Here is a 25,608-nt window from a genome sequence, read left to right as displayed (position 1 = left end):
ACGCTTCAAAGGCAGCACCACATCACTCTTGGGGCTTTCACAGGCAAGGCCCTACCTGCCAGACCAGTGGTAAGGCAGTGGGGATGGTGGGGGAGTGAAGGGGCTGCAGGGCAAGGCCCCCACTAGGGAAGAGGAAGAGTGGCAAAGGTTGCACTCTGACACATGACTGGGGGGATGCAGGTCAGAAGCGTTGTCTGGGCTGCAATGGGGAAGGGTGTCTTAGAGAGGTACATAAGCGAGTTGAGACCAGAATGGGAGTTTGGCAGAGTGAAGAAAGGCTTCAGTTTACATTGCTGACCTCGCAAAGGCTGTCCAGGGAGGGGAGGGCATGTCAGTCAAGTGTCAGCTGTGCCCAACATGTTGTGCGCAGGGCATGGTCATTACAAGAAGCGCCTCAGTCCAGGGAGTTTCTGGATTAATAATGGGCCACAGTTGGCACACTCACTGTCAGGGTAGGCCGTAGATGGGGAAAATATAGTGTAGAGCTATTGGGAGGTCTCATGTGTCAGGTGGTGGGGGAGGGTCTCAAATCAGGGAGTTATACAGGGATATTCTCCATAATCAAAATAGCATAAAGCATTGGAGGTGGAGGCTTGAGAATTATTGGAGGAAAGGAAACCTGAACATTATGCTCCTCCAGGACGAAGGCAGCGATTACCACAGTCACACAAGGGAGGCTCCAAGCTGGTCTGGTAGTGAGCCCTCAGCACCAGCTCCAGAGGGCCATTTGGAGGACTGGTGCACTGCACTGGGGACCAGATTAAAGGGGGACCAAACTGAACTGTGTATTCCCAAATGAGGAGAGATACAAGCTGGAACATGTTAGGATCGTTTCAATGATAATGCAGGGAATCAGGAAAGTGAAGCAATGAAGGGCGCTCATGCAACTAAACAAATTCCATGCTTTAACCCCTTCTTCCAAGTGTGCCAATGCCCAGAGTGATAACAAGGTCTAGAGCATATTGACAACTGGACAAGCTGCAGATGCGTCTTTAAAAGCAGGAGCTTACAGTCTTGGTGCTGGCAGTCTTACAGATGAGAAGTCTCACCCCACCTCCCGCAAATAATCTCAGTTCGTCAATGAACGTTAATCTTCTTGAGTATTACAAAGAATGTAGAACAACAGTGCAATGATTGAGGATCTTAGTGCCTGGCCAAGGCAATCTCATAGAAGTCAGTCATGCCAAGAGGAGTTGTGCGGGGTAGGGGGGAGGGGGGGTGGTTAGTGAAGGTGTACGATCAAACATTCCTTGCACTGGCTAGGGTTTCAGTGGTGAACAGGTGCTGCCACTGGAACCAAGCCCATTGTCACACACTATTAGTCTACAGAAATAGGGCCTTTTAGAAGCTCATGCTGACTCATCTTTTTCTCATTGATGCTGCAGAGAGGTAACTTCAAGAAGATGGATGTTGCATTTATTGCTGCCTTCACAATCATATACAGGGAGGAGAGAAGGTGGAGAAGATTGAGATTGCCGTATCAGGCTCCCCAAAGGGAGGAGCTACACCCTCATGAGGCAAGGGGCAGTAGGGCCCCCTCTGGAATCAGAAGATGAAACTCAAAGAAACGTTGTTCATAGACGGCTCTCAAGATTGAGGGTGTACAGAACATGCATGTCTTATCTGAAGATGAGTGAGAGGCAATGTCACCAATGCTTCTGTATGACCAGTGACCTGATGGCTCACATTTGCCACATTCTCCAGGATTTGATACCAGGAGCACTGGGAGGACATCAATTACCAGTGACTCTGAAAGTCACCACCACTCTTAACTTCTACGTGAGTGACTCTTTTCAGGGCTCCATGGGGTCCTTTGCAGGATCTCTCAAGCTTCCATGCACAAATGCATATATGAGGACCTTTTTGCCAAGGCCCACAATTACGTACACTTCGTCAGAGAGCCAGGATTCCAGAGCATAGGCTTTGCTGCGATCTTCGGATTCCCACAGGTGCAGGGTGCTATTGACTACACTCACGTGGCTATAAAAGCTGACAACTGGCAACTCCAATATATCAACAGGAAAGTCTTCCACTTGCTCAATGTGCAGCTGGTCCACGACCACAAGAAACAAATCATGCAGGTTTGCGCAATATACCCAAGAAACTGCCAGGACTCATCCAAATTGAGTAGATCGCAGATCCTTGACGTCTTTGAGGGACCACACAGAATCTAGAGTTGGCTCTTTGGTGACAAAGGATACCCGCAAAGGACATGGCTGATGGTGTCCTTGCGGCATCCACATAATCCTGCTGAGAGAAGGTACAATGATGCTCATATTGCTACCCGAACATTGATGGAGCAGAATATTGGCATTTTAAAGATGTGATTCTGAGCCCTCGATAAATCTGGCAGGACATTCCATTCGTCAGAGAGTCTCCTGGATCATCATGGTTTGCAGAGCGCTGCACAATCTGGCGACGCAAAGAGTGGAGGTCTTGCCAGATGCTGACATAGAATATAAAAGCAGGGATGTGCTGCTGAGGCTTTAGTAAGGCTCTGGTCAGACCACATTTAGAATATTGTGAGCAATTTTGGACACCGTATCTCAGGAAGGATGTCCTGGCCCTGGAGAGAGTCCAGAGGAGGTTCACGAGAACGATCCCAGGAATGAAAGGCATATGAGGAACGTTTGAGGATTCTGGGTCTTTACTCGATGGAGTTTAGAAGGATGAGGGGGGATCTGATTGAAACTTACAGAATACTGAAAGGCCTGGATAGCGTGGACGTGGGAAAGATGTTTCCATTAGTAGGAGAGACTAGGACCCGAGGGCACAGCCTCAGAGTAAAGGGAAGACCTTTTAGAACAGAGATGAGGAGAAACTTCTTTAGCCAGAGAGTGATGAATCTATGGAATTCATTGCCACAGAAGGCTGTGGAGGCCAGGTCATTGAGTGTATTTAAGACCAAGCTAGATAGGTTCTTGATTGGTAAAGGGATGAAAGGTTACGGGGAGAAGGCGGGAGAATGGGGTTGAGAAACTTATCAGCCATGATTGAATGGCGGAGCAGACTCGATGGGCCGAATGGCCTAATTTCTGCTCCTATGTCTTATGGACATGGAGGAGATGCAAGTCTCCTCCGATGAGGAGGACATTGAAAGGGATGAAGGTGATGAGTTTGAGGAAATCGAGGCTGCAGTGGAAGAGGCCGTAACATGTGCCAAATGAGGCAGGTGTGCACATGAGGTGCCCAAAGCCACCAGATCCAAGAGAAGGTTGACAAGTTGTAGTCTGCATCCCCTTAGACAAGAGTCCTCCATCATGGGCCAACATGAACACCAACCTTGCTATCCTTCTCATTGCAACCATGCACTTCAATCTGAGAGTAAGTACTTACACATTTGGCTAACCATTTTCCTGTTCTTTTGAAGGATGATGAAGAGAGCTCAAGAGCACGTGTCCTTGTTGAGATGAGGTCCTTCCTGGAGGAGGGCGGTCCAGCATCACATGTCAGAAGGCACTACCTCTTTTCGCATCTCTGCAGCTTATTTACAAGTTGCCACGGCAACCTGGTAGAGGTAGGAGCTGCTCTACAATCCTCAGTGGACTTGTAGCTGTATGTCTTCAGTCTGACAAAGCACCTCAAGGAGAACCATCTGCACCAACAGGACAACGCATTCTGTGACACCTCGATGGTGAAACTAAAAGGTCACACTTGGGCCAAGGACATTACACAGGTCTGACTCCATTTCGACATCATCTCTGTGTCACTGTTAGAGTTGATCTTCCAGACAACTTTTCTTGGTGGGCACATTGAACTTTATTTACAAGACAGCAGCAGCAACTACACATGTGCACCAAACTCTATAACTAAAGAAGAACTCTCTTTGTAGAGGTTCCCCGCACTGCTAACTCATTGGTTTACACGGATCATGTGAGCTTACAACACCGGGTTATTCTTAAAGCTACAGTCCTATGTTTATTAGAACTGTAATTATTCCAGCCACCATCTCCTCCATCACATTGACATTTAGCATTCTCAATTAGGGATGTGGATATCCTTTCATCCTGACCTTCCCATGGATTTGGACCACCTGAGGATCATGAAGCTCAAACAGACCACCTGCCCTAATGGCCAGCCCTGGCCCTTCCATCTCTAACATGTAAAGACACCATGAAGCCCTAAAGGTAATGCTTCATTGATAATAAAAGAGCACTCTTCAGATTCACTACATCCTCATTCCTATCCCATTTCTCCCCTTAACATTGTCTAAAGCCACCATATGCACTTCCAGAGCATGCTCAAAGGCTCCACTGACTGCAACATATCACCATTTGGATTCATCATAACTGACCACGGTGAGGTGAGGGGACGCTACACAGAATGAATGGCACAACTCTGCATCCCTACATTGTGGTGAGAGCTTTGTGGCCTCAATTCAGACAACTACAAGGTGTGAAAGGCTGAATGTTGTAGTGTTGAGTGGCTGCACAATAATGTGGCTTTGAGGGGCAGAGCTCCGACGCTTTAAGGTGGAAAGGTGCTCACACTTCTCACTGAGCTTAGCAGATATGCGCTTGGACAGGAACATGAGCTCTGAGCATGGGCTCACAGATTGGAAATCCTGCGGGATGACAGTGAGCAAATGGAGTTCCAGGATATAAGACCCTTCTCCATACATTTACATGTGTCTCCAAGGGCATGAGACCTTTACCTTTCAATAATGCAGACGAAACTGGTGAACACCTCAGTCTCAATCTTAAACAGCCAAGAATGAACATGAAATGAACCAGCACATCATGTGAATGAGGTTCCTTACACAGGCAGACTTGACATTAAGGACGATGCATCACTGATGTCTCAGAGCGGACACATGCTGTGAGGAATTGGAAGCAGACAACATCGGCCAGAAGCACATAATAGCGACATCTGCGATAAGTGACAGAGGGACCATGGTGTCACCCCTGATTGACAACAACACAGCCCATTATAAAGAGGAGCTTTATGCAAAAGGAGATGTGAAATGGGTGCGCTTCTATTTACATGGGTGCAAAGTATATAATGTGGTTAACGTCCGTGCCACCATCCTGCACCTAATATTTCTTAATTTTCCTAACCTACTGCTACGTCTAGGTGCATCCCCGACATCCACAGCAGTGGTGGAGGCAACCTGCTGACTGCTACGCATTGTTATCTGTGATGGCTTTGGTGGGCATTCTCTGGTGGGCCGAGACTTGGAGGCCCCAGGCCTGCTTTGGGTCCCCTGCTATGGGGCAGGTGCATCCTCCTTGGCCTGTGGAGCCGGAGGTGATGGGGTCACAGGAACAGGGGATTGGGATCGGCTGGACACTCCCGGAGTCACCTGGATGGATGGCCCCAGGGTGTCCAGCTGGAGTGAGATTGCTGGTCCCCTTCCTATGAGTGCTCGAGCGGCCCTGGCTGATTCCTTGAGGAGAAGGGGCAGCTGGAGTGAGATTGAGTTGCCCCACCCCCTTTTGCGTAGCCACTGATGGATGCCACCAATGCCTACATTGATGAAATGCAGCTCCTGGTGCAGTGAAGGACCTATGTCCTGGACCAAGGTCTCCATGGCAACAGCCATGCTGCCAGTGTTGACCTCGCTGCATTGGCATGCTGGCACTGTTATCTTAGACTGAATGCAGACGGACTCCTCCATCATGCGTTGCAATCTGCGAAAAGCAGTTGACAGCCCTTCTTGATATTCCCCTGACTTTCACTGAAGTTCCACCAACTGAGTTAGGACCGAGTCCAGAGGCTCGTCAGCTGACTTGGACTCAGCAGAATCCTGGCCTTAGCAGTCCTCCGAGTGCCGGCTAACTCAGGTGTACCTGCCTCCATCTGCTGTGGACCAGATTGTGTGCTGTGCTCACCAGATTGTGACCCTGACACTACTCTAGAATTAGATCCCACTGAAGTGTGTCTCTGTGCTGGTGGAGAGTGTGGGTGAGCACTGTGATGGGTCTTCTGTGGTGCTCTCCTCTGGTTCTTCATCCAAGGCGTCAACAGAGCTGGATATGAAGGCTTGGCTGATTGATGCCTTTGGGTGCTTTCCAGAGATGCCTATGAAAAAAAGTAGAGATAATTACTGCATGGCAAGTGACAGGAAGATAGCACAATGGACTCACAATATGGTCGTCTGAGGGATAAGCTGGTGCAGGGTCCTCACTTGGGTGTGCGACACCAATCTCACCGTCACCACATACATGGTCCCTGCCCTATTTGGCCAGTGCGATGGCATGCTCCTCATATCGAGTGAGTGAGGGCCTTAATTTTGGCCATTCCACCCTCAGCCTGGGACCTTCCCTCCTGTTGTGTGTGAGCTTATCCTGCATAAAGACTCAGGGAGAGAGTGTGAGCAGGACACATGCCAAGTTATGGATACCTGCCTTGTGTGGGTCGTGAGTGGAGTAGTGGAAGGGATGAGGATGTGATCTACACAGGATGTGAGCCCAGATGGAGATGTGAAAGTGTGTGTGAGAGAGCGAGAGATTGAGTAGTGATGTCCCTTGAGCTGGCAGTATGTGAGATCCCTGTGAAGTGTCATCCTGCGAATACCTGATGGGCTTGTCAGTGTGTGAGTTGAGAGTGATGAGATGGTTAACTTACCCTGCCGGAACAGATAAGATCATTCATTCTCTTCCTGCACTGGATTGCAGACCTTTTCTGCGCTGCATTTGCGCTGACTGCCTAAGACACTGCCTCCCAAGCCGGAGTGATGGCATTGGTTGATCTCCTCCGGCCATTACTGGGGTAGAAGAATCCTGACGGGCCTCAATGGCATCCAGCAGGTGGCACAGCAAAGCGCCACTAAATTTGGGAACCACGGTCGTCTTGCCTTTGGAGTCATGTCTTTGCTGGGGCTATCCTGGCCTGGACACATTAAGCAGGGTGTGTGTGGGTGCAGTTTAAATATGGCACCTGAAGAAAAGAACCACTGAGGTCACAGCGGGGTGGGCGAATCAGACACCACCCACTCATAATCTGACATGTTTCCTGTTTTTGCATATGTAATGAGGCAAAGACAGGAAAAGCCACCATTGCGCCCGTTGGGGAAAACGCTGCTTTTCCCGTCTGCCACCCACACACTGCACTTAGAGCGCAGACGGGAAAATCCTGCCCATTGTGATCCGTGCAACGGAGATTTTTTACCTCACTTTACTACAATTCCTCCCCTTCTGATTCAGAGCATGGTGTCAGTTAAGTCAGCAACTCTCCAATGGTTCACCCCAGTGATCATTCTTCAGGCGTTTTATAGATGAGTGACAGTGTGAACGATTGTTTCTGTGTAATTTATTGACTATGCCATGTCTAATTGCACAGTTCTTATACAGCGCATTATGTAAATCACTCGATGTTCAGTGACAGTAAAAAGCTTTTTTCTTTCAACTGCTAAAAGGTGCAAATCCTCCATTAAATCTAAACAGAAAATGCTAGAAATCTGTAACAAACAGCTCAGCTTCTGAAAAAGGAAGTAAACGATTTAACAGGAGAAACAGAGTGTGTGGGCGAGGGGGTGTGCACGTCAAGGGGGCGGGCACATGTGAGAATGAGGGGTCGGGCACACGTGAGAGCGAGGTATCAGGCGAGGGCGGACGTCAGTGAGGGCAGCCGCGCGTTAGAGTGAGGGCGTGCATGCATGGAAGATTGTGCGCACGCGTGAGAGGGGGCAGGTGGGAGATGGTACGTGCCAGAGTGAGGGCACGCGCACTTGTGTGGGTGTGAGAGGGTGTATGTGTGTGTGTGGGTGTAAGAGGGCATGCACGTATGTGTGGGGGCATGCACATATGTGTGGGGGTGTGCGTGCACGTGAGGGTGTGCACTTACGTGCGTGGGCATGCGCGTGCATGTGCTTGCACACGTGTGTGTATGAGAGGGTGGGTGTGTGGGTGTGTATGAGGCTCTTTGTGTGTGAGAGAGGGTGAGTGTGTATATGTGTGCATGGGTGGATGAGTGTGTGAGACTGGTGTGCACATGTGTAAGTGTGAGAAGGCGAGTGTGTGCAGGTGTGGGGCTGTATGTGTGCTTGTGACTGAAGGCATGTGAGAGTGAGGGCACGTGTGAGTAAGGAAGCATGTGCGTGTATGTGAGTGAGGGTGTGTGTGTTTTTATGCATGTGTGGATGTTAGTGCGGGCAGGTGAATGTGTGAGAGAGTGAGTGCCTGTGTGTGTGAGTGCATGTGTGGGTGAATGTGTGTGTATGAGTGAGTGCGCATGCATGTGAGGGTGTATGTGAGAGAGAAGGGTGGGTGGATCTGTGTGTGTGTGAGAGAGAAAGTGTGTGTGTGTGTGTGAAAGAGAGAGAGGGGGTGGGTGTGTGTTTGTGGGAGAGGGTGGGTGTTTGTGTGAGGATGGGTGTGTGTGTGTGAGAGAGAGAGCGAGAGGGTGGGTGTGTGTGTGTGTGTAAGAGAGAGGGTGTGTGTGTATGTGTGTATGAGGGGGTGTGTGTGTGTATGAGGGTGGGTGTGTGTGTATGAGAGAGGGTGTGTGTGTGTGTATGAGAGAGGGTGGGTGGGTGTGTGTGTGTGTGTGTATGAGAGAGGGTGGGTGTGTGTGTATGAGAGATGGTGGGTTTGTGTGTGTGTATGAGAGAGGGTGGGTGGGGGTGTATGTGTATGAGAGAGGGTGGGTGGGTGTGTGTGTGTGTACGAGAGAGGGTGGGTGTGTGTGTGTATGAGAGAGGGTGTGTGTGTGTGTATATGAGAGAGGGTGGGTGTGTATGTATGAGAGAGGGTGGGTGTGTGTGTGTGTATGAGAGAGGGTGGGTGTGTGTGTGTGTGTATGAGAGAGTGTGTGTGTGTATGAGAGAGTGTGTGTGTATGAGAGAGTGTGTGTGTATGAGAGAGTGTGTGTGTGTGTATGAGAGACGGTGTGTGTGTGTGTATGAGAGGGTGTGTGTATGAGAGAGGGTGGAGGGGTGTGTGTGTATGAGAGTGGGTGTGTGTGTATGTGTATGAGAGAGGGTGGGGGTATGTGTGTATGAGAGAGGGTGGGGGTGTGTGTGTGTGTATGAGAGAGGGTGGGAGTGTGTGTGTATGAGAGTGGGAGTGTGCGTGTGAGTATGAGAAGGGGTGGTTGTGTGTGTATGAGGGTGGTTGTGTGTGTATGAGAGAGGGTGTTTGTGTATGAGAGAGGGTGTGTGTGTGTGTGTGTGTGAGAAAGACGGTGGGTGTGTTTGAGAGAGGGTGGGTGTGTGTGTGTGTTTGAGAGAGGGTGGGTGTGTGTGTGTGTTTGAGAGAGGGTGGGTGTGTGTGTGTTTGAGAGAGGGTGGGTGTGTGTGTGTTTGAGAGAGGGTGGGGGTGTGTTTGTGTGTGTGTATGAGAGAGCATGGGGGTGTGTGTGTATATGAGAGAGGGTGGGTATGTGTGTGTGTGTATGAGAGAGGGTGGGTGTGTGTGTGTATGAGAGAGGGAGGGTGTGTGTTTGTATGAGAGAGGGGATGTGTGTGTGAGAAAGAGAGAGGGGGTGGGGGATGTGTGTGTGTGAGAGAGAAAGTTTGGGTGTGTGTATGTGAGAGGGTGGGTGTGTGTGTGAGAGGGTGTGTGTGTGTCTATGGTTATGTGTGTGTGTGGGAGTGTGGGTGTGCGTGTGTGTGGGAGGGTGGGTGTGCGTGTGAGAGAGGTTGGGTGGGTGTGTTTGTGTGTGTGTGAGAGAGAGAAAGAGGGTAGGTGTGTGTGTCTGTGGTTATGTGTGTGTGTGGAGGGCGTGTGTGCGTGTGTGTGAGGGTGGATGTTTGTGAGAGGGTGGGTGTGTTTGTGTTAGAGAGAGAGTGGGGGATATGTGTGTGTGAGAGAGAGAGGGTGGGTGTGTGTCTGTGAGAGGGTGGGTGTGCGTGAGAGGGTGGGCGTGTGTCTATGGTTATGTGTGTGTGTGGGAGGGTGGATGTGTGTGAGAGTGGGTGTGTGTGTGAGAGAGAGATTGGGTGGGTGTGTTTGTGTGTGTGTGAGAGAGAAAGAGGGTGGCGGTGTGTGTGTGTGTGTGTGTGTCTGTGGTTATGTGTGTGCATGGGAGGGTGGGGGGGTGTGTGTATGAGAGAGAGTTTGGGTGGGTGTGTTTGTGTGTGTGTGTGTGAGAGAGAGAGAAAGAGGGTGGGTGTGTGTGGGTGGGAGGATAATGTATGTGAGCGGGTGTGTGTGTGTGTGTTTGGGAGGGTGTGTGTATGTGAGAGGGTGTGTGTGTGTCTGTGGTTATGTGTGTGTGTGGGAGATGTGTACGTGCGTGTGAGGGTGGGTGTGTGTGTGTGTGAGAGAGGGTGGGTGGGTGTGTTTGTGTGTGAGAGAAATAGAGAAAGAGGGTAGGTGTGTGTGTGGTGGGAGGATAGTGTATGTGAGTGGGTGTGTGTATGTGAGAGGGTGTGTGTGTGTCTGTGGTTATGTGTGTGTGTGGGAGGTGTGTGCGTGCGTGTGAGGGTGTGTGTGTGTGTGTGTGCGTGAGAGAGAGGGTGGGTGGGTGTGAGAGAGAGAGAGAAAGAGGGTGTGTGTGTGTGTCTGTGTGTGAGAGAGAAGAGAGGGTGAGTGTGTGTGTGAGACAGCGTGGGGGTGGGTGGGGGTGTGTGAGAGAGGATGGATATGTGTATGAGAAAGAGAGAGGGTGGGGTTGTGTGTGTGAGAGAGAGAGAGGGTGGGGTTGTGTGTGTGTGAGAGAGAGGGTGGGGTTGTGTGTGTGTGTGTGTGAGAGAGAAAGAGGGTGGCTGTGTGTGTCTGGTTATGTGTGTGTGTGGGAGGGCGTGTGTGTGAGGGTGGATGTGTGTGAGAGAGAGAGAGGGTGGGTATGTTTGTGTTAGAGAGAGAGAGTGGGGGATATGTGTGTGTGAGAGAGAGAGTGAGAGGGTGGGTGTGTGTATGTGAGGGTGGGTGTGTGTGAGAGGGTGTGCGTGTGTCTATGGTTATATTTGTGTGTGGGAGGGTGGATGTGTGTGAGAGTGGGTGTGTGTGTGAGAGAGAGGTTGGGTGGGTGTGTTTATGTGTGTGAGAGAGAAAGAGGGTGGGGGTGGGGGTGTGTGTCTGTGGTTATGTGTGTGCGTGTGAGGGTGGGTGTGCGTGTGTGTGAGGGTGGGGGTGTGTGTGTGAGAGAGAGTTTGGGTGGGTGTGTTTGTGTGTGTGAGAGAGAGAGAAAGAGGTTGTGTGTGTGTGGGAGGATAGTGTATGTGAGTGGGTGTGTGTGTGTGTGTTTGGGAGGGTGTGTGTATTGAGAGGGTGTGTGTGTGTGTCTGTGGTTGTGTGTGTGTGTGGGAGGTGTGTGCGTGCGTGTGAGGGTGTGTATGTGTGTGTGAGAGAGGGTGGGTGGGTGTGAGACAGAAAGAGGGTGTGTGTTTGTGTGTGTGTGTGAGAAGAGAGGGTGAGTGTGTGTGTGAGACAGCGTGGGGGTGGGTGGGGGTGTGTGAGAGAGGGTTAATATGTGTGTGAGAAAGAGAGAGGGTGGGGTTGTTGTGTGAGAGAGAGAGAGGGTGGGGTTGTGTGTGTGTGAGAGAGAGAGGGTGGGGTTGTGTGTGTGTGTGTGATAGAGAAAGAGGGTGGGTGTGTGTGTGTGGGAGGGCGTGTGTGTGACGGTGGATGTGTGTGAGAGAGAGGGTGGGTGTGTTTGTGTTAGAGAGAGAGAGTGGGGGATATGTGTGTGTGAGAGAGAGTGAGAGGGTGGGTGTGTGTATGTGAGGGTGTGTGTGTGTGAGAGAGTGTGCATGTGTCTATGGTTATATGTGTGTGTGGGAGGGTGGATGTGTGAGAGTGGGTGTGTGTGTGAGAGAGAGGTTGGGTGGGTGTGTTTGTGTGTGTGAGAGAGAAAGAGGGTGGGGGTGTGTGTGCATGGGAGGGTGGGTGTGCGTGTGTGTGAGGGTGGGGGTGTGTGTGTGGGAGAGAGTTTGGGTGGGTGTGTTTGTGTGTGTGTGTGTGAGAGAGAAAGAGGGTGGGTGTGTGTGTGTGGGAGGATAGTGTATGTGAGTGGGTGTGTGTGTGTGTCTGTGGTTATGTGTGTGTGTGGGAGGTGTGTGCGTGCGTGTGAGGGTGGGTGTGTGTGTGTGTGAGAGAGAGAGGGTGGGTGGGTGTGTGTGAGAGAGGGTGGATATGTGTGTGAGAAAGAGAGAGGTTGGGGTTGTGTGTGTGAGGGAGAGGGTGGGGTTGTGTGTGTGTATGAGAGAGAGAGCGGGTGGTGTTGTGTGTGTGTGTGAGAGAGAGGGGGTGAGTGTGTGTGTGTGAGAGAGAGGGGGTGAGTGTGTGTGTGTGAGAGAGAGGGTGTGTGTGTGTGAGAGAGAGGGTGAGTGTGTGAGAGAGGGTGAGTGTGTGTGTGTGAGAGAGGGTGAGTGTGTGTGTGTGAGAGAGAGAGGGTGAGTGTGTGTGTGTGAGAGAGAGAGGGTGAGTGTGTGTGTGAGAGAGAGAGGGTGAGTGTGTGTGTGAGAGAGGGTGAGTGTGTGTGTGTGAGAGAGGGTGAGTGTGTGTGTGTGTGTGAGAGAGGGTGAGTGTGTGTGTGTGTGTGAGAGGGTGAGTGTGTGTGTGTGTGTGAGAGAGGGTGAGTGTGTGTGTGTGAGAGAGAGGGTGAGTGTGTGTGCGTGAGAGAGAGGGTGAGTGTGTATGTGTCAGAGAGAGGGTGATTGTGTGTGTGTGAGAGAGGCTGAGTGTGTGTGTGAGAAAGAGGATGAGTATGTGTGTGTGTGTGAGAGAGAGGATGAGTGTGTGTGTGAGAGAGAGGGTGATTGTGTGTATGTGTGAGAGAGGGTGATTGTGTGTGTGTGTGTGTGTGAGAGAGAGGGTGATTGTGTGTGTGTGAGAGAGAGAGGGTGATTGTGTATGTGTGTGAGAGAGAGGGTGATTGTGTGTGTGTGTGTGAGAGAGAGGGTGATTGTGTGTGTGTGTGAGAGGGTGAGTGTGTGTTTGTGAGAGAGGGTGAGTGTGTGTGTGTGAGAGAGAGGGTGAATGTGTGTGTATGTGTGTATGTAAGAGAGGGTGTATGTGTGTGAGTGTGTGCATGTGTGGGTGTGTTGAATAATCCATTCATAATCATTTCATTTTCCACCTGCTAGTTTCATAGTTTGAATTCACTTTTAAAAAAAATAACTCCTATTGGCATTTGTGACCTGAAGCAATCAGATTGTTGTACAAACCCAGTCATGAATGTCCTTCAAGGAAAGACAGAAACCTGTCCTCCTTACCCAGCCTGATCCACATGTGGGGAAGGGGAAGTTATGAGAATTGATCATTAAGGTTATAGCTGGGCACTTAGAAGAGCTCAAGGCAATTGGGAAAAGTCAGCACGGTTTTGTGAAAGGAAAATCATGTTTTACCAATTTATTGGAGTTTTTTGAAGGAGTAACATGTGCAGTGAATAAAGGGGAGTCTGTAGACGTGCTGTACTTGGATTTCCAGAAGGCATTTGATAAGGTGCCTCATCAAAGATTATTACGGAAAATAAAAGCGCATGGTGTAGTGGGTAACATATTAGCATGGATAGAAGATTGGCTGGCTGGCAGAAAACAGAGAGTTTGAATAAATGGGTATTTTTCGGATTGGCAGAGTGTGAGGAGCGGGATCCCACAGGGGTCTGTGCTGGGGCTTCAACTTTTTATGATTTACTTCATTGACTTAGATGAGGGGAGTGAAGACATGGAAGCTAACTTTGCAGAGGCCACAAAGATAGGTAGGAAAGTATATTGTGAAGAGGACATGAGAAGATTTGCAGGTGGGTATGGATAAGCTAAGTGATTGGGCAAAGATCTGGCAAATGGAGTTTAATGTGTGAAAATGTGGAGTTGTTCACTTTGGCAGGAAGAACAAAAAAGCTGAGTATTACTTAAATGGAGAATGGCTGCATAATTCTGAGGTGCAGAGGGATCTAGGTGTTCTAGTACGAGTCACAAAAAGTTAGTATGCAGGTATAGCAAGTAATTAAGGAGGCTAATGGAATGCAAGCCTTTAATACAAGAAGGATTGAACATAAAACTAAGGATGTTATGCTTCAGTTATACAGGGCATTGGTGAGACAGCACCTCGAATACTGTGTGCAGCTTTGGTCTCCTTATTTAAAGAGGATGTAACTGCATTGGAGGCGGTTCAAAGGAGGTTTATTAGATTGATACCTGGAATGAGTGGGTTGTCTTATGAGGAAAGGTTGGACCGACTAGGCTTGTTTCCACTGGAGTTTAGAAGAGTGAGGTACACAAGATTCTGAACGGCCTTGGCAAGGTGGATGTGGGAAGGATGTTTCCTCTTGTGGGTAAGCCCAGAACTAGGGGGAACTGTTTTAAAATTAGGGGAAGCCCTTTGAGGACAGAGATGATGAGAAACTTTTTCTCTGAGGGTTGTGCGACTTTGGAATTCTCTGCCTCAGAAGGTGGTGGAGGTGGGGTCTTGAATATTTTTAAGGCAGAGGTAGATAGATGCTTGTTGGGCAAGGGAATTAAAGGTCATCGGGGTTAGATGGGAACGTGGAAATCAAAACACAAGATCAGCCATGATCTTATTGAATGGCAGAACATGCTCGAGGGGCTGAATGGTCTACTCCTGTTCCTATTTCTTATGTGAGTCCAGTCCCAGGTCCACAGACTTGATTCTGAACTGCCCTCTGAAATGGCTGAATAAACCTCTCAGCTGTATAGGGCAACTGGGGATGGATAATAGATGCCAACAACTTATCAAGAATCTGTTTTTAGAAAGCAGGTAATGTCAGTTTGCACTCCACTGTTGCATAATCTTGTGACAGACTGTCTGGGTTCACCAATGAATTATGGCCACCCAGGAAATGGCTGCCAGTACCTTTGGGATCATATCCTAGCAAGATTCTGCATCAGCAGGGGAAGGAATCAGAAATGGGAAGGCAAATGGCAGTTTGCAAGCATCAAATATCTATGTGTGTATTTCACAGTCACTCAGACAATTTTCTGATCCCTGTATTGGAAAGAAACACCATTTCGATTCATTTCCCATATTTCACTCTGATTGAGATCATTAATATGGTATATCTAGTGCACTGATTCAACAGCTCTAGTAGCTTCCATGTACCACCCATCTGCCTGTAAATTATCCCTGAATATAGCATGGCCAAACCTGAGGGTATTTGTCAATTTGATTTAATGAGACTTTCTTGAATCAAGTAGGCTGTTTTTGTCAGAGTGCATGGTAACACAGGATTTGACAATAACCCTGACCAAGTGCTAAAGGGACTTGCAGAAAGGAGTTTTTGTACATCAATTTGTTCTTTTTCAGAGTAAGCTTTCAAGGTGGAACACAATGCCTTTCTGTTTGTACATTGTTAACATCATAATATTGCCTGACTTCATCCCCTGTCTAGCTCACCTACTGCTGAAACCCTCACCCAAGCCTTCGTTACCTCTAGAATTGGCTATTTGAACACACTCCTGACTGACCTCCCACATTCTACCTTCTGTAAATTTGAGGTAATTCAAAACTCTGCTGCATGTCCATTAACTCGCACCAAGTCCTGTTCACCTAACACCCCTGTACTTGTTGATCCACACTGGTTTCCATTTAAACAACATCTTGATTTTAAAATTCCCATCCTTGTTATCAAATCCCCATGACCTTGCCTCTCCCTATCTCTGTAATCTCTAATCTCCCAAACCCTCTGAGATATAAATATAAATTGAAAATATTTCACCGAACACTGAAAATATTAATTTAATGTGAGGGGAGTTTCTGCTTTGGAAAATGTTGATTTTACTATTGATCCCAGGCAGTATCCTGTACAGCAGCTTTTCACACAGAGTTTACTTAAATCGACAGATAGAACTGAGTGAATATATCATTTGGAAAAAGCTATCCCTTCCTTTCCTGAAGCTGCAGATTCTTGCTTGATATACAGGCACTGATAGCCCTTTGAAAGCTCATTTGTCTGTGAACCTGGACAGTGAAAGCTGATTGTAGATTATTCAACCAACGCAGGCTTTGCTGCCAATTTTTAACCTTTATGTACGTTACAGAAAGTTCAGTTTTCAGTTCGGTTCTCGAGCAAAGCAGCAGGTTGTACATGAGATAAACAGAGTAGATAGGGAGAAACTGTTCCCACTCATGAAAGGATCGAGAATGAGAGAGCACAGATTTAGAGTAATTGGTAAAAGAAACAAAAGTGATACAAGGAAAATTATTTTCACACAGCGAGTGGTTAAGGTCTGGAATGCACTGCCTGAGAGCGTGGTGGAGACAGGTTCAACTGAGACTTGCAACAGGGAATTAGCCTGCTATCTGAAAAGGAAGAATGTGCAGGGTTGCAGGGAGAAGTTGGGAGAATGACAATAGGCGAGTTGCTCATTGGGAAAGCCAGTACAGACATGACGGGCCAAATGGCCTCATTCTGCACTGTAACAATTCTGTGATAAAACAGGCAGTTCAATTCCAGTGTACCAACTCACTTACCCTGAATGAGCAAACATATGGCTGACTGAGGTATATCAGATACTGGAGTTGGCAATTATAGCAGCATATCAGAGGTACTGATTATTGCTGTGGAAGAAGAACAAGATTGTGCAGCTCTGTATAGAGTGACTTTACACGCACACTCCCCTGAGTGACTTTACACGCACACTCCCCTGAGTGACTTTACACGCACACTCCCCTGAGTGACTTTACACGCACACTCCCCTGAGCGTGGCTTTACACACTCGCGCTCCCCCGAGCGTGGCTTTGCACACACGCGCTCCCCCGAGCGTGGCTTTGCACACACGCGCTCCCCCGAGCGTGGCTTTGCACACACGCGCTCCCCCGAGCGTGGCTTTGCACACACGCGCTCCCCCGAGCGTGGCTTTGCACACACGCGCTCCCCCGAGCGTGGCTTTGCACACACGCGCTCCCCCGAGCGTGGCTTTGCACACACGCGCTCCCCCGAGCGTGGCTTTGCACACACGCGCTCCCCCGAGCGTGGCTTTGCACACACGCGCTCCCCCGAGCGTGGCTTTGCACACACGCGCTCCCCCGAGCGTGGCTTTGCACACACGCGCTCCCCCGAGCGTGGCTTTGCACACACGCGCTCCCCCGAGCGTGGCTTTGCACACACGCGCTCCCCCAAGCGTGGCTTTGCACACACGCGCTCCCCTGAGCGTGGCTTTACACACACACTCTGGCGTACGTGTGATTCCAGACCTACGGCAATGTAGTTGACTCTTAACTGCCCTCTGAAATGGCTGATCAAGCCACTCAGTTGTATCAAATGTACCACAAAAGATAATCCACATAGACTGCAATGATTCAAGTAGGCAGCTCACCAACACCTTCTCAAAGGCAATTAGGGATGGGCAATAAATGCTGGCCCAGCCAGTGAAGCCCACATCCTATGAATGAATAAAACAAAAGTGGAGACTGACAGTTGTGGATGGACAGTGATCATTGGTCAGTCACACCATCCCGCTCGGTGGCAGGGTAGATTGTTGCTTTACACTATCACTGTTTCAGACATGCTCATGTCAAGGTGACAGTTGATAAAATATGGCATTTGTTTGGAAGTGTTTCAGTGGCTCGACAGATTTTAACCTTTTGGCCTGAACTGAAATGTACAAACCTAAAACAATACTGGGACTGCTGGAAATCGGAAATAAAAACAAAAAATGAGGGAACTGCACAGCAGGCCTGGCAGCATCTGGAGAGAGAAGATAAGTTAACATCTCAGATTGATGATCTGTCATCAGCTTCTAACCACTGAGTTCCGATTACATTCTTGGGTTTTTTTTTCCTTCCCTGCCTTCTTTTCCTTTCAATACCTTGTTCCTGTCTCTTTCTGCAGCTTGCAAGAAGGTATAACGTGGTTATAGTGTCCCCAATATTGGAACGAGATGAGGTTCATGGAGAGACTCTGTGGAACACTGCGGTAGTGATTTCTAACTCCGGCAACATCCTTGGCAAGAGCAGAAAGAACCACATTCCCAGGGTTGGGGATTTTAATGAGGTAAGAACGTGGAGTTAAATGAGTATTTCAATCTGTCAGACGAAGGAGAATTGCACTGATGGACTCTCCTGTCTGTATCCGGGTCTTTTTGGCTAGTCAGAATAGAAACCTTCTTACAGTTATAAGAAAATTGTGCTTCCTGGGTACCCCACTGGAGTAAATTGCACCCCCTAACAATGACCTGAGCCAAACAGAGCAGGGAAGCTCCCACTTCAATCTCCACTCAGTGTTGAGTGGTTCAGTGGAGCTGGGATAGTGTTGACACCATTTCCTGTGTGGTCTAGGGAAGGATATTGTTATCTGTTGGTTTCTGATGTAGCTTGAGATTGCGGATTAGGAATTGCACTTTAGGAATTGCAGACTGAAAGTTGCATAATAAGCTATTGCTATTCAGACTATTCAACGTTATTCCTGATAATTATATTATTTCAATGGAATGGATGTGCAGCTAATAGATCTGTAATTACCTGTGTCTGCTTTGCCTCCTCCTTTGACTATTCACGAGATTAGCCTGTTTCTAATATACCTGCTCTTTCCCCAATATTTAGTGAATGCTCATAATAATTGGCAGTGCCTCACAAATTACTCACTGCTTTATCATAGCACTGTACAATAACTACCATCATTTCCTGCTGTTTGATTTCTTTTAAGCTCTTCTGATATTTCTGAAACATCAAACATTTTCTATCAATCATTCATCCACTTAGATTATCTCCATATGGCGAGAACATGCTGCTTAATTATTTTATTCATACATAGGATGTGGACTTCACTGGCTAGCCCAGCATTGATTGCCCATCCCTAATTGCCTTTGAGAAGGTGGTGATGAGCTGCAGTCCATGTGATGTAGTGCTGTTAGGGAGGGAGTTCCAGGATTTTGACCCAGCGACAGTGAAGGAACGGTGATATATTTCCAAGTCAGGATGGTGAGTGACTTGGAGGGGAACTTCCAGGTGGTGGTGTTCCCATCTGTCTGCTGCCCTTGTCCTTCTAGATGGTAGTGGTCATGGGTTTGGAAGGTGCTGTCTAAGGAGCCTTGGTGAATTCCTACAGTGCATCTTGTAGATGGTACACACTGCTGTGTCGGTGGTGAAGAGAATGAACGTTTAAGGTGGTGGATGGGGTGCCAATCAGGCAGGCTGCTTTGTCCTGGATGGTGTTAAGCTTCTTGAGTGTTGTTGGAGCTGCACTCATCCAGGCAAGTGGAGAGTATTCCATCACACTCCTGACTTGTGCCTTGTAGATGATGGACAGACTTTGGGGAGTCAGAAGGTGAGTTTCTCGTCACAGGATTCCTAGCCTCTGACCTTGTCTTGTAGCCACAGTATTTATATGGCTGGTACAGTTTCTGGTCAATGGTAACCCTTTTCCCTTCTTTGTGATGCTTGGAGGGAAAAGCCATTCAGTAAGATTATTAACGTGTTTTTTCCTCTGTTTCAAGCCTATTCTTATTGTCTCTGTCTGTTTTCGTACCAGTGAAGTGGTAGAAGAACATTACATTGTTATTGAATTCCAGAGCCTGGGGCCTAGTGGTTGAAAGCACAGCCACCAGTAATGGGCTAAAAGGATGGTGGATGCAAAGGTCAGTCAGAGGAATGGAGACTTTGGGCTGAGTGTTGTGGAGCTGGAGGGGGTTACAGAGATAGGGAAGAGCGACACAGTAGAGGAATATAAACAGGAGGTTGAGAACTTTAAATTGGAGGCACAGGGGGACCAGGAGCCAATTTAGGTGAAGGAGCATAGTGGTGAAGGTGAGCAGAACTTGGTGTGGAATAATTAGGGGTCAGCTGTGTATTCTATATTATTGCAAGCTGCAATATTTGTACTCAAATTCATTAGACCAGGCGCGTTCCTGATCAATGAAAACTTACTGAGGCATTTTTGAACTCCCATTATATGGACATTTATGTCTTTGCACCTTTACCAGACAGATTATAATAAATGTCATCCGTGAAATATCTGCACTATGACGTGACTGAATCCAGAGGCAAAAGCAATTATCACCCAGACACCTACAATGAACATTTACCTTAAAAGCAATGGGGCTCTAAATATAGGATAACAGATAGCTGGCAGCGGGGCAGCAGCCTGTCATTTTGAGTGCGTCATTACTGCACTTCATTAACATTGGCAAATATACTGCATTGAATTCCAGCCGAATCTGTTTATTTTCTGTATGATGCAATGTCATTTGTATAAATAAGCACAGAGCACTTAAGATGAGTGCAGTAGAAGCTAACTGACGTAGGAAGAGAGTATATAAAGGTAACAGTAAAGCAATGTAGAGTTTGTTCCAGGAGATAGTCTGAGACATAGTCTGTAAACAATATATTCAACAAAAAAATGAGGTATTGTTCATGCCTTTTCCAAATCATTTTGGATTCTCCACATTATATGAACACTTTTCTCTGGCTATTACTCCTATTACCATCTGATACCATGGGTGTGGTTTTGGAAGGGCTGTGGCGGTGGGAATGGAGGCAGGCAAGCTGCAATATTCTGCTGTCAGCCGGCGTGCCAGTTTTCGGGTATGTTCCCGCCTTGCGGTAATTTTCAAAGTCACTGGTTGGGAGTGGGGAGTAATGCAAGCAGCGGTAACCATTAATGCCCCTGATGGGGCTTATTAAGACCATTTGTGCACACGGTGACCAGAATTTTCCAGTTGGGAGTCTCGTTCAGGCTGTTTCCCGGCTGATAAATGGAGGTGGCCTCCCAGGATTTCCTCTCCACAATGACAGTATGGCAATTGTGGGCACTTTTTATTTTATCTTCTTAACAAGTTTTCAGAGGGCATCTCCATCTTGAGGAGCGTTCGCTTTCTTCTACCTAAATTGGCAACTCCCACCTCTGATGGTGGGCTAATGATCTTCCAGTGCTAGATGCCTTCTATTGGCACATCTCCCCCCCACTTCCCCCACCACCCCTTCAGCCCTCAGAGTTGGCAGCCTGCCCTCCATCCTTAATTGGATGGGGCTCTTGGAGGTGGCCACTTAATTGACTGCTTCTTCCAAAATACTCACCTGGCAGGTGAGAGACAATGATCAGGAAGGTTGTTCTCCCAGAACGAGGCTATCCCATTGCACTCTGGGTGTGTCGGTGCCTATGCTGTCCCCAGATATGGGATACTTGACTATAAAATTTATGGTAGTGGGGACTGTGTTTGCGCTCTCCCCTGAAAAAGAATATGTCCAGGGTCTCACCTCCAGCATTTCTGGGTTCCTACCTCAGAATTCAGTGGGGATCAGGACCATGGGATAAAATTCCAGCCCTATAACTTTTCAATTTATACCATATAACCAATACTAACTCATTTTACCCCTTCCCCATTAAGACAGACAGAGATCGTGGTACATATTGGTACCAACGACATAGGTAGAAAGAGGGATGAGGTCCTGCAAGCAGAATTTTGGGAGCTAGGAAACAGATTAAAAAACAGGACCTCAAAGGTAGTAATCTCTAGATTACTTCCAGTGCCACACGCTAGTGAGTATAGAAATAAGAGGTTAGTCCAGATGAATGCGTGGCTGAAGAGATGGTGCAGGAGGGAGGGCTTTAGATTTCTGGGACATTGGGACCGTTTCTGGGTGCGATAGGACCTGTACAAGGTGGCCGGGTTGCACCTGAACCAGAATGGGACCAACATTCTTTCAGGGAGGTTTGCTAGTGCTGTTGGGGAGGGTTTAAACTAACTTGGCAGCGGGGTGGGATTCTGAAAGGAGGTTCAGCAGGCGGAGGTGCACAGCCAAAATTAGAAGAGAGAGCAAGTGAGTCTGTAAGGCATAGAAATTATAGGTCAGTTAAGGCACAAGGGAGTTTGGCAAGGTTGGATGGTATTTATTTTAATGCAAGGAGGCTGATGAATAAGGCAGATAAGTTGAGGGCACAAGTTAACACATGGAAGTATGATGTCATTGCTGTCACAGAGACATGGTTGAGAGAGGGGCAGGATTGGCAGCTCAATATTCCAGGATATAGGGTCTTCAGGCGAGACAGGGAAGGAGGTAAAAGGGGAAGGTGTATTGCATATTCCTTAGATAATATCACCAATACCTCTTTGTCCTTTTGTCTATGACATCTTTTGGCTATCTCCACCTATCACTGGCCCTCTATCCAGCTCTACTTGTCCCACCACACCCCCCTTAAACCAGCTTATATTTCACCTCTTTTCTATTTTTCCTTAGTTCTGTTGAAGAGTCATACGGACTCAAAACGTTAACTGTGTTCCTCTCCGTAGATGATGTCAGACCTGCTGAGATTTTCCAGGTATTTTTATTTTTGTTTTAAATTTCCAGCATCCGCAATTTTTTGCTTTTATCAAGGTGTATTGCAATATTCATCAAGGAATCAATTACAGCAGTAAGGAGGGATGACATCTTAGAAGGCTCCACAAATTAAGCCATATGGGTAGAACTGAAAAACAAAAAAGGAGCAATCACGTTGCTGGGAGTGTACTATAGCACTCAAACAGTCAGAGAGAACTAGAAGAGCAAATACCTAGGCAAATTTCAGAGAAATGTAAAACTAATAGGGTAGTAATAGTGGGGGATTTCAACTTCCCCAACATTAACTGGGTGAGTCATAGTGTGATAGGTTTAGGGGGAGCAGAATTCTTAAAATGCATCCAGGCAAGATTTTTAAGCCAGTACGTAGAAGGTCCGACAAGAGAAAGGGTGGTCCTGGACTTAATTTTAGGGAATGAAGCCGGGCAAGTGGTAGAGGTAGCAACGAGGGAGCATTTTGCAGATAGTGATCATAATTCCGTTAGATTCATGGTTGTTATGGAAAAGGACAAGGATGGGCCAGAAATCAGAGTTCTAAATTGGGGGAAGACCGACTTTAATAAGATCAGATATGATTTGGCCAGAGTGGACTGGGAGCAGCCAACTTTAGGTAAATCTGTGTCAGAGCAGTGGACTCATTCAAGAAGGAAATAGGGAGAGTACAGGGCCAACATACTCCAGTAAAGGCAAAGGGTGGGACCAACAAATCCAGGGAACCCTGGACGTTGAGGTATATATAGGATTGGATAAAGAGAAAAGGGGAAGTTTATGGCAGATACCAAGGGGTCAAAACAGCGGAAGCCCTAGAGGAGTATAGAATGTGTAGGGGGTAACTTAAAAAGGAAATTAGGAGAGCAAAAAGGGGGCATAAAAACATATTGGCAGGTAAAATAAAGGAAAACCCAAAGTTATTTTACAAGTGCATTAAGAGTAAGAGGATAACTAGGGAAAGAGTAGGGCCCATTAAGGACCATGGTGGTAATTTGTGTGTGGAGCTGGAAGATGTAGGTAGGGTTCTAAATGAATACTTTGTGTTGGTGTTCACAAGTGAGAGGGACGACGTGGGTATGGAAATCAGGCAGAAGGACTGTGATATCATTAAAGAAATTAGCATAGAAAGGAAGGAGGTTCTAAGTGGTCTGGCAGGCTTAAAAGTAGATAAATCTCCAGGCCTGAACGAAAATTATCCCAGGTTATTGAGTAGGGCAAGGGAGGAGATAGGTGGGCTGACAATAATTTTCAATACCTCCCTGGCCACAGGAGAGGTGCCAGAGGACTGGAGGACAGCCAGTATAGTGCTATTATTCAAGAAGGGAGGAAGGGATAAACCAGGGAACAACAGGCCAGTCAGTCTAACCTCAGTGGTGGGGAAACTCTTGGAAGCAATTCTGAGGGACAGAATTAATCTACACTTGGAGAGGCAGGGATTAATCAAGGACAGTCAACATGGTTTTGCTTAGGGGAGGTCATGTCTGACCAATTGGATTGAATTTTTCAAAGAGGTGACCAGGTGTGTAGATAAGAGCAATACATTTGACATAGTCCACTTGGACTTCAGCAAGGCTTTTGATAAGGTCCCGCGTGGGAGACCGATAACGAAGGTAAGAACCAATGGGATCCAAGGCAATTTGGCAAATTGGATCTAGAATTGGCTGAGTGGCAGGAAGCAGAGGGTGATGGTTGAGGTGTGTTTTTGTGACTGGATGCCTGTGTGCAGTGGGGTTCCACAGGGATCGGTGTTGGGTCCCTTGCTGTTTGTGGTCTATATAAATGATTTAGACTTGAATGTAGGAGGGTTGATCAGTAAGTTCACGGATGATGCAAAAATTGGTGGGATGGTAAATAGTGAGGAGGATAGCCTTAGATTACAGGAGGATTTGGACGGGCTGGTCAGATGTGCTGATCAGTGGCAAATGGAATTTAATCCAGATAAGTGGGAGGTGATGCACTGGGGCAGGACAAACAAGGCACAGGAATACACGATAAATGGTAGGTTCCTGGGAAGTACCAAGGATCAGAGGGACCTTGGTGTGCATGTCCACCGGTCCCTTAAGGTAGCGGGACAGGTAGATAAGGTGGTTGAGAAGGCATATGGGATACTTGTCTTTAGTAGCCAAGGCATAGAATATAAGAGCAGGGAGATTATGCTGGAACTGTATAAAACGCTGTTTAGGCCACAGCTAGAGTATTGCGTGCAGTTCTGGAATCTGCATTATCGGAAGGATGTGATTGCACTAGAGAGAGTGCAGAGGAGATTTACCAGGATGTTGCCTGGGCTGGAGAGTTTTGGTTATGAGGAGAGATTGGATAGACTGGGGTTATTTTCCCTGGAACAGAGGAGATTGAGGCGGGGACATGATTGAGGTGTATAAATTATGAGGGGCATAGATAGGATAGATAGGAAGGAACTTTTCCCCTTGGTGAAGGGATCAATAACCAGGGGGCATAGATTTAAGGTAAGGGGCAGGAGGTTTAGAGGGGATGTGAGGAAGAATTTTTTCACCCAGAGGGTGGTGGAAATCTGGAACTCACTGCCTGAAAGGATGGTGGAGGCAGAAACCCTCTTAACATTTAAGAAGTATTTGGATGTACACTTGTGATGCCGTGGCATACAAGGCTATGGGCCTGGTGCTGGAAAATGGGACTAGAATAGTTAGATACTTGTTTGGCTGGCACAGACTCGATGGGCCGAAGGGCCTTTTTCTGTGCTATAGACCTCTACGACTCTATAATTCCATGCATATCAGTGCTCCCCCTCAGAAACGCAGCACACAACTGTACATCAACAAATACTTTGCACGTTTTCTTTGGAGCCGTAATTTTAACTATATCCTAGCCATTCCCCTGAAATGGCCGCTGTCATCACTCTCTTTCATTCAAAGCATACAGATTTGAGAATATCTGATACACGTTTGTTTGAACATCCATCTGGCTGGGTCACACCAAATGCTATTGGGCCTCACTCTCCTGTGCCAAAATCATTCACTGCCCCAGGATTATCCAGGAGGACAAAGGTAACCTCTAGCTTCTTTTATCCATGTCCAATCATCTCTTTAAACGCCTCTCCCCAGCCAAGCCCCCCTCATTGTCAACATCGATGTGCAGCTTATGGATTTTTTTGCTGCAGAGACAGAGACTGTACATTCAGCTGTCTCTGCTGCTTCCCGTTGCCCATCAAGGCTCCCCTGCCTCCTAATCACAGGCCTGTGTCTCCCCCTAGTTTTGCTCCTATTTTCTCTGTTCTCTCCATGTTCACCTGTGACAGCCATCTTCTCTTCTCTTGATCCCTTTCACACTAAAATGTGGACCAACCAACTTCCTTCCTGAACCTAATACCCGTTGACATTGTCATTGTTTCCCAAGTTGGTGGCCATCTTATCTGCAAAGCTGAAGCATTGCAATTCGGTTTCTGCCATAGCCTTAACTGAAATAACAAGTATCTCCTCCCTGTATGTGAGAATCCCTCCTTGATCTCTCTGCAGCCTTTGAC

General features: G+C 47.7%; 1 protein-coding gene and 1 non-coding gene across 2 annotated transcripts in view; both read left to right on the top strand.

Annotated features, from left to right (window-relative positions):
- upb1 (ureidopropionase, beta) overlaps positions 1-25,608 on the top strand; it is a 155,173-nt gene that overhangs the window by 69,960 nt on the left and 59,605 nt on the right. Inside the window, exon 5 of the mRNA XM_041203549.1 lies at positions 17,677-17,838. Within this exon, the coding sequence (XP_041059483.1) occupies positions 17,677-17,838 (162 nt within the window). The remainder of the gene's footprint in view (positions 1-17,676; positions 17,839-25,608) is intronic.
- Positions 20,851-21,012, top strand: LOC121286592. Its single transcript, XR_005945006.1, has one exon. It is a non-coding gene; the product is annotated as a U1 spliceosomal RNA (small nuclear RNA).

Source organism: Carcharodon carcharias, chromosome 13 (assembly GCF_017639515.1).
Source record: "Carcharodon carcharias isolate sCarCar2 chromosome 13, sCarCar2.pri, whole genome shotgun sequence".
Classification (NCBI taxonomy): Eukaryota; Metazoa; Chordata; class Chondrichthyes; order Lamniformes; family Lamnidae; genus Carcharodon; species Carcharodon carcharias.
The sequence above is the reverse complement of the archived record's forward strand: the minus strand, read 5'-3'. Positions and strand labels throughout refer to the sequence as shown.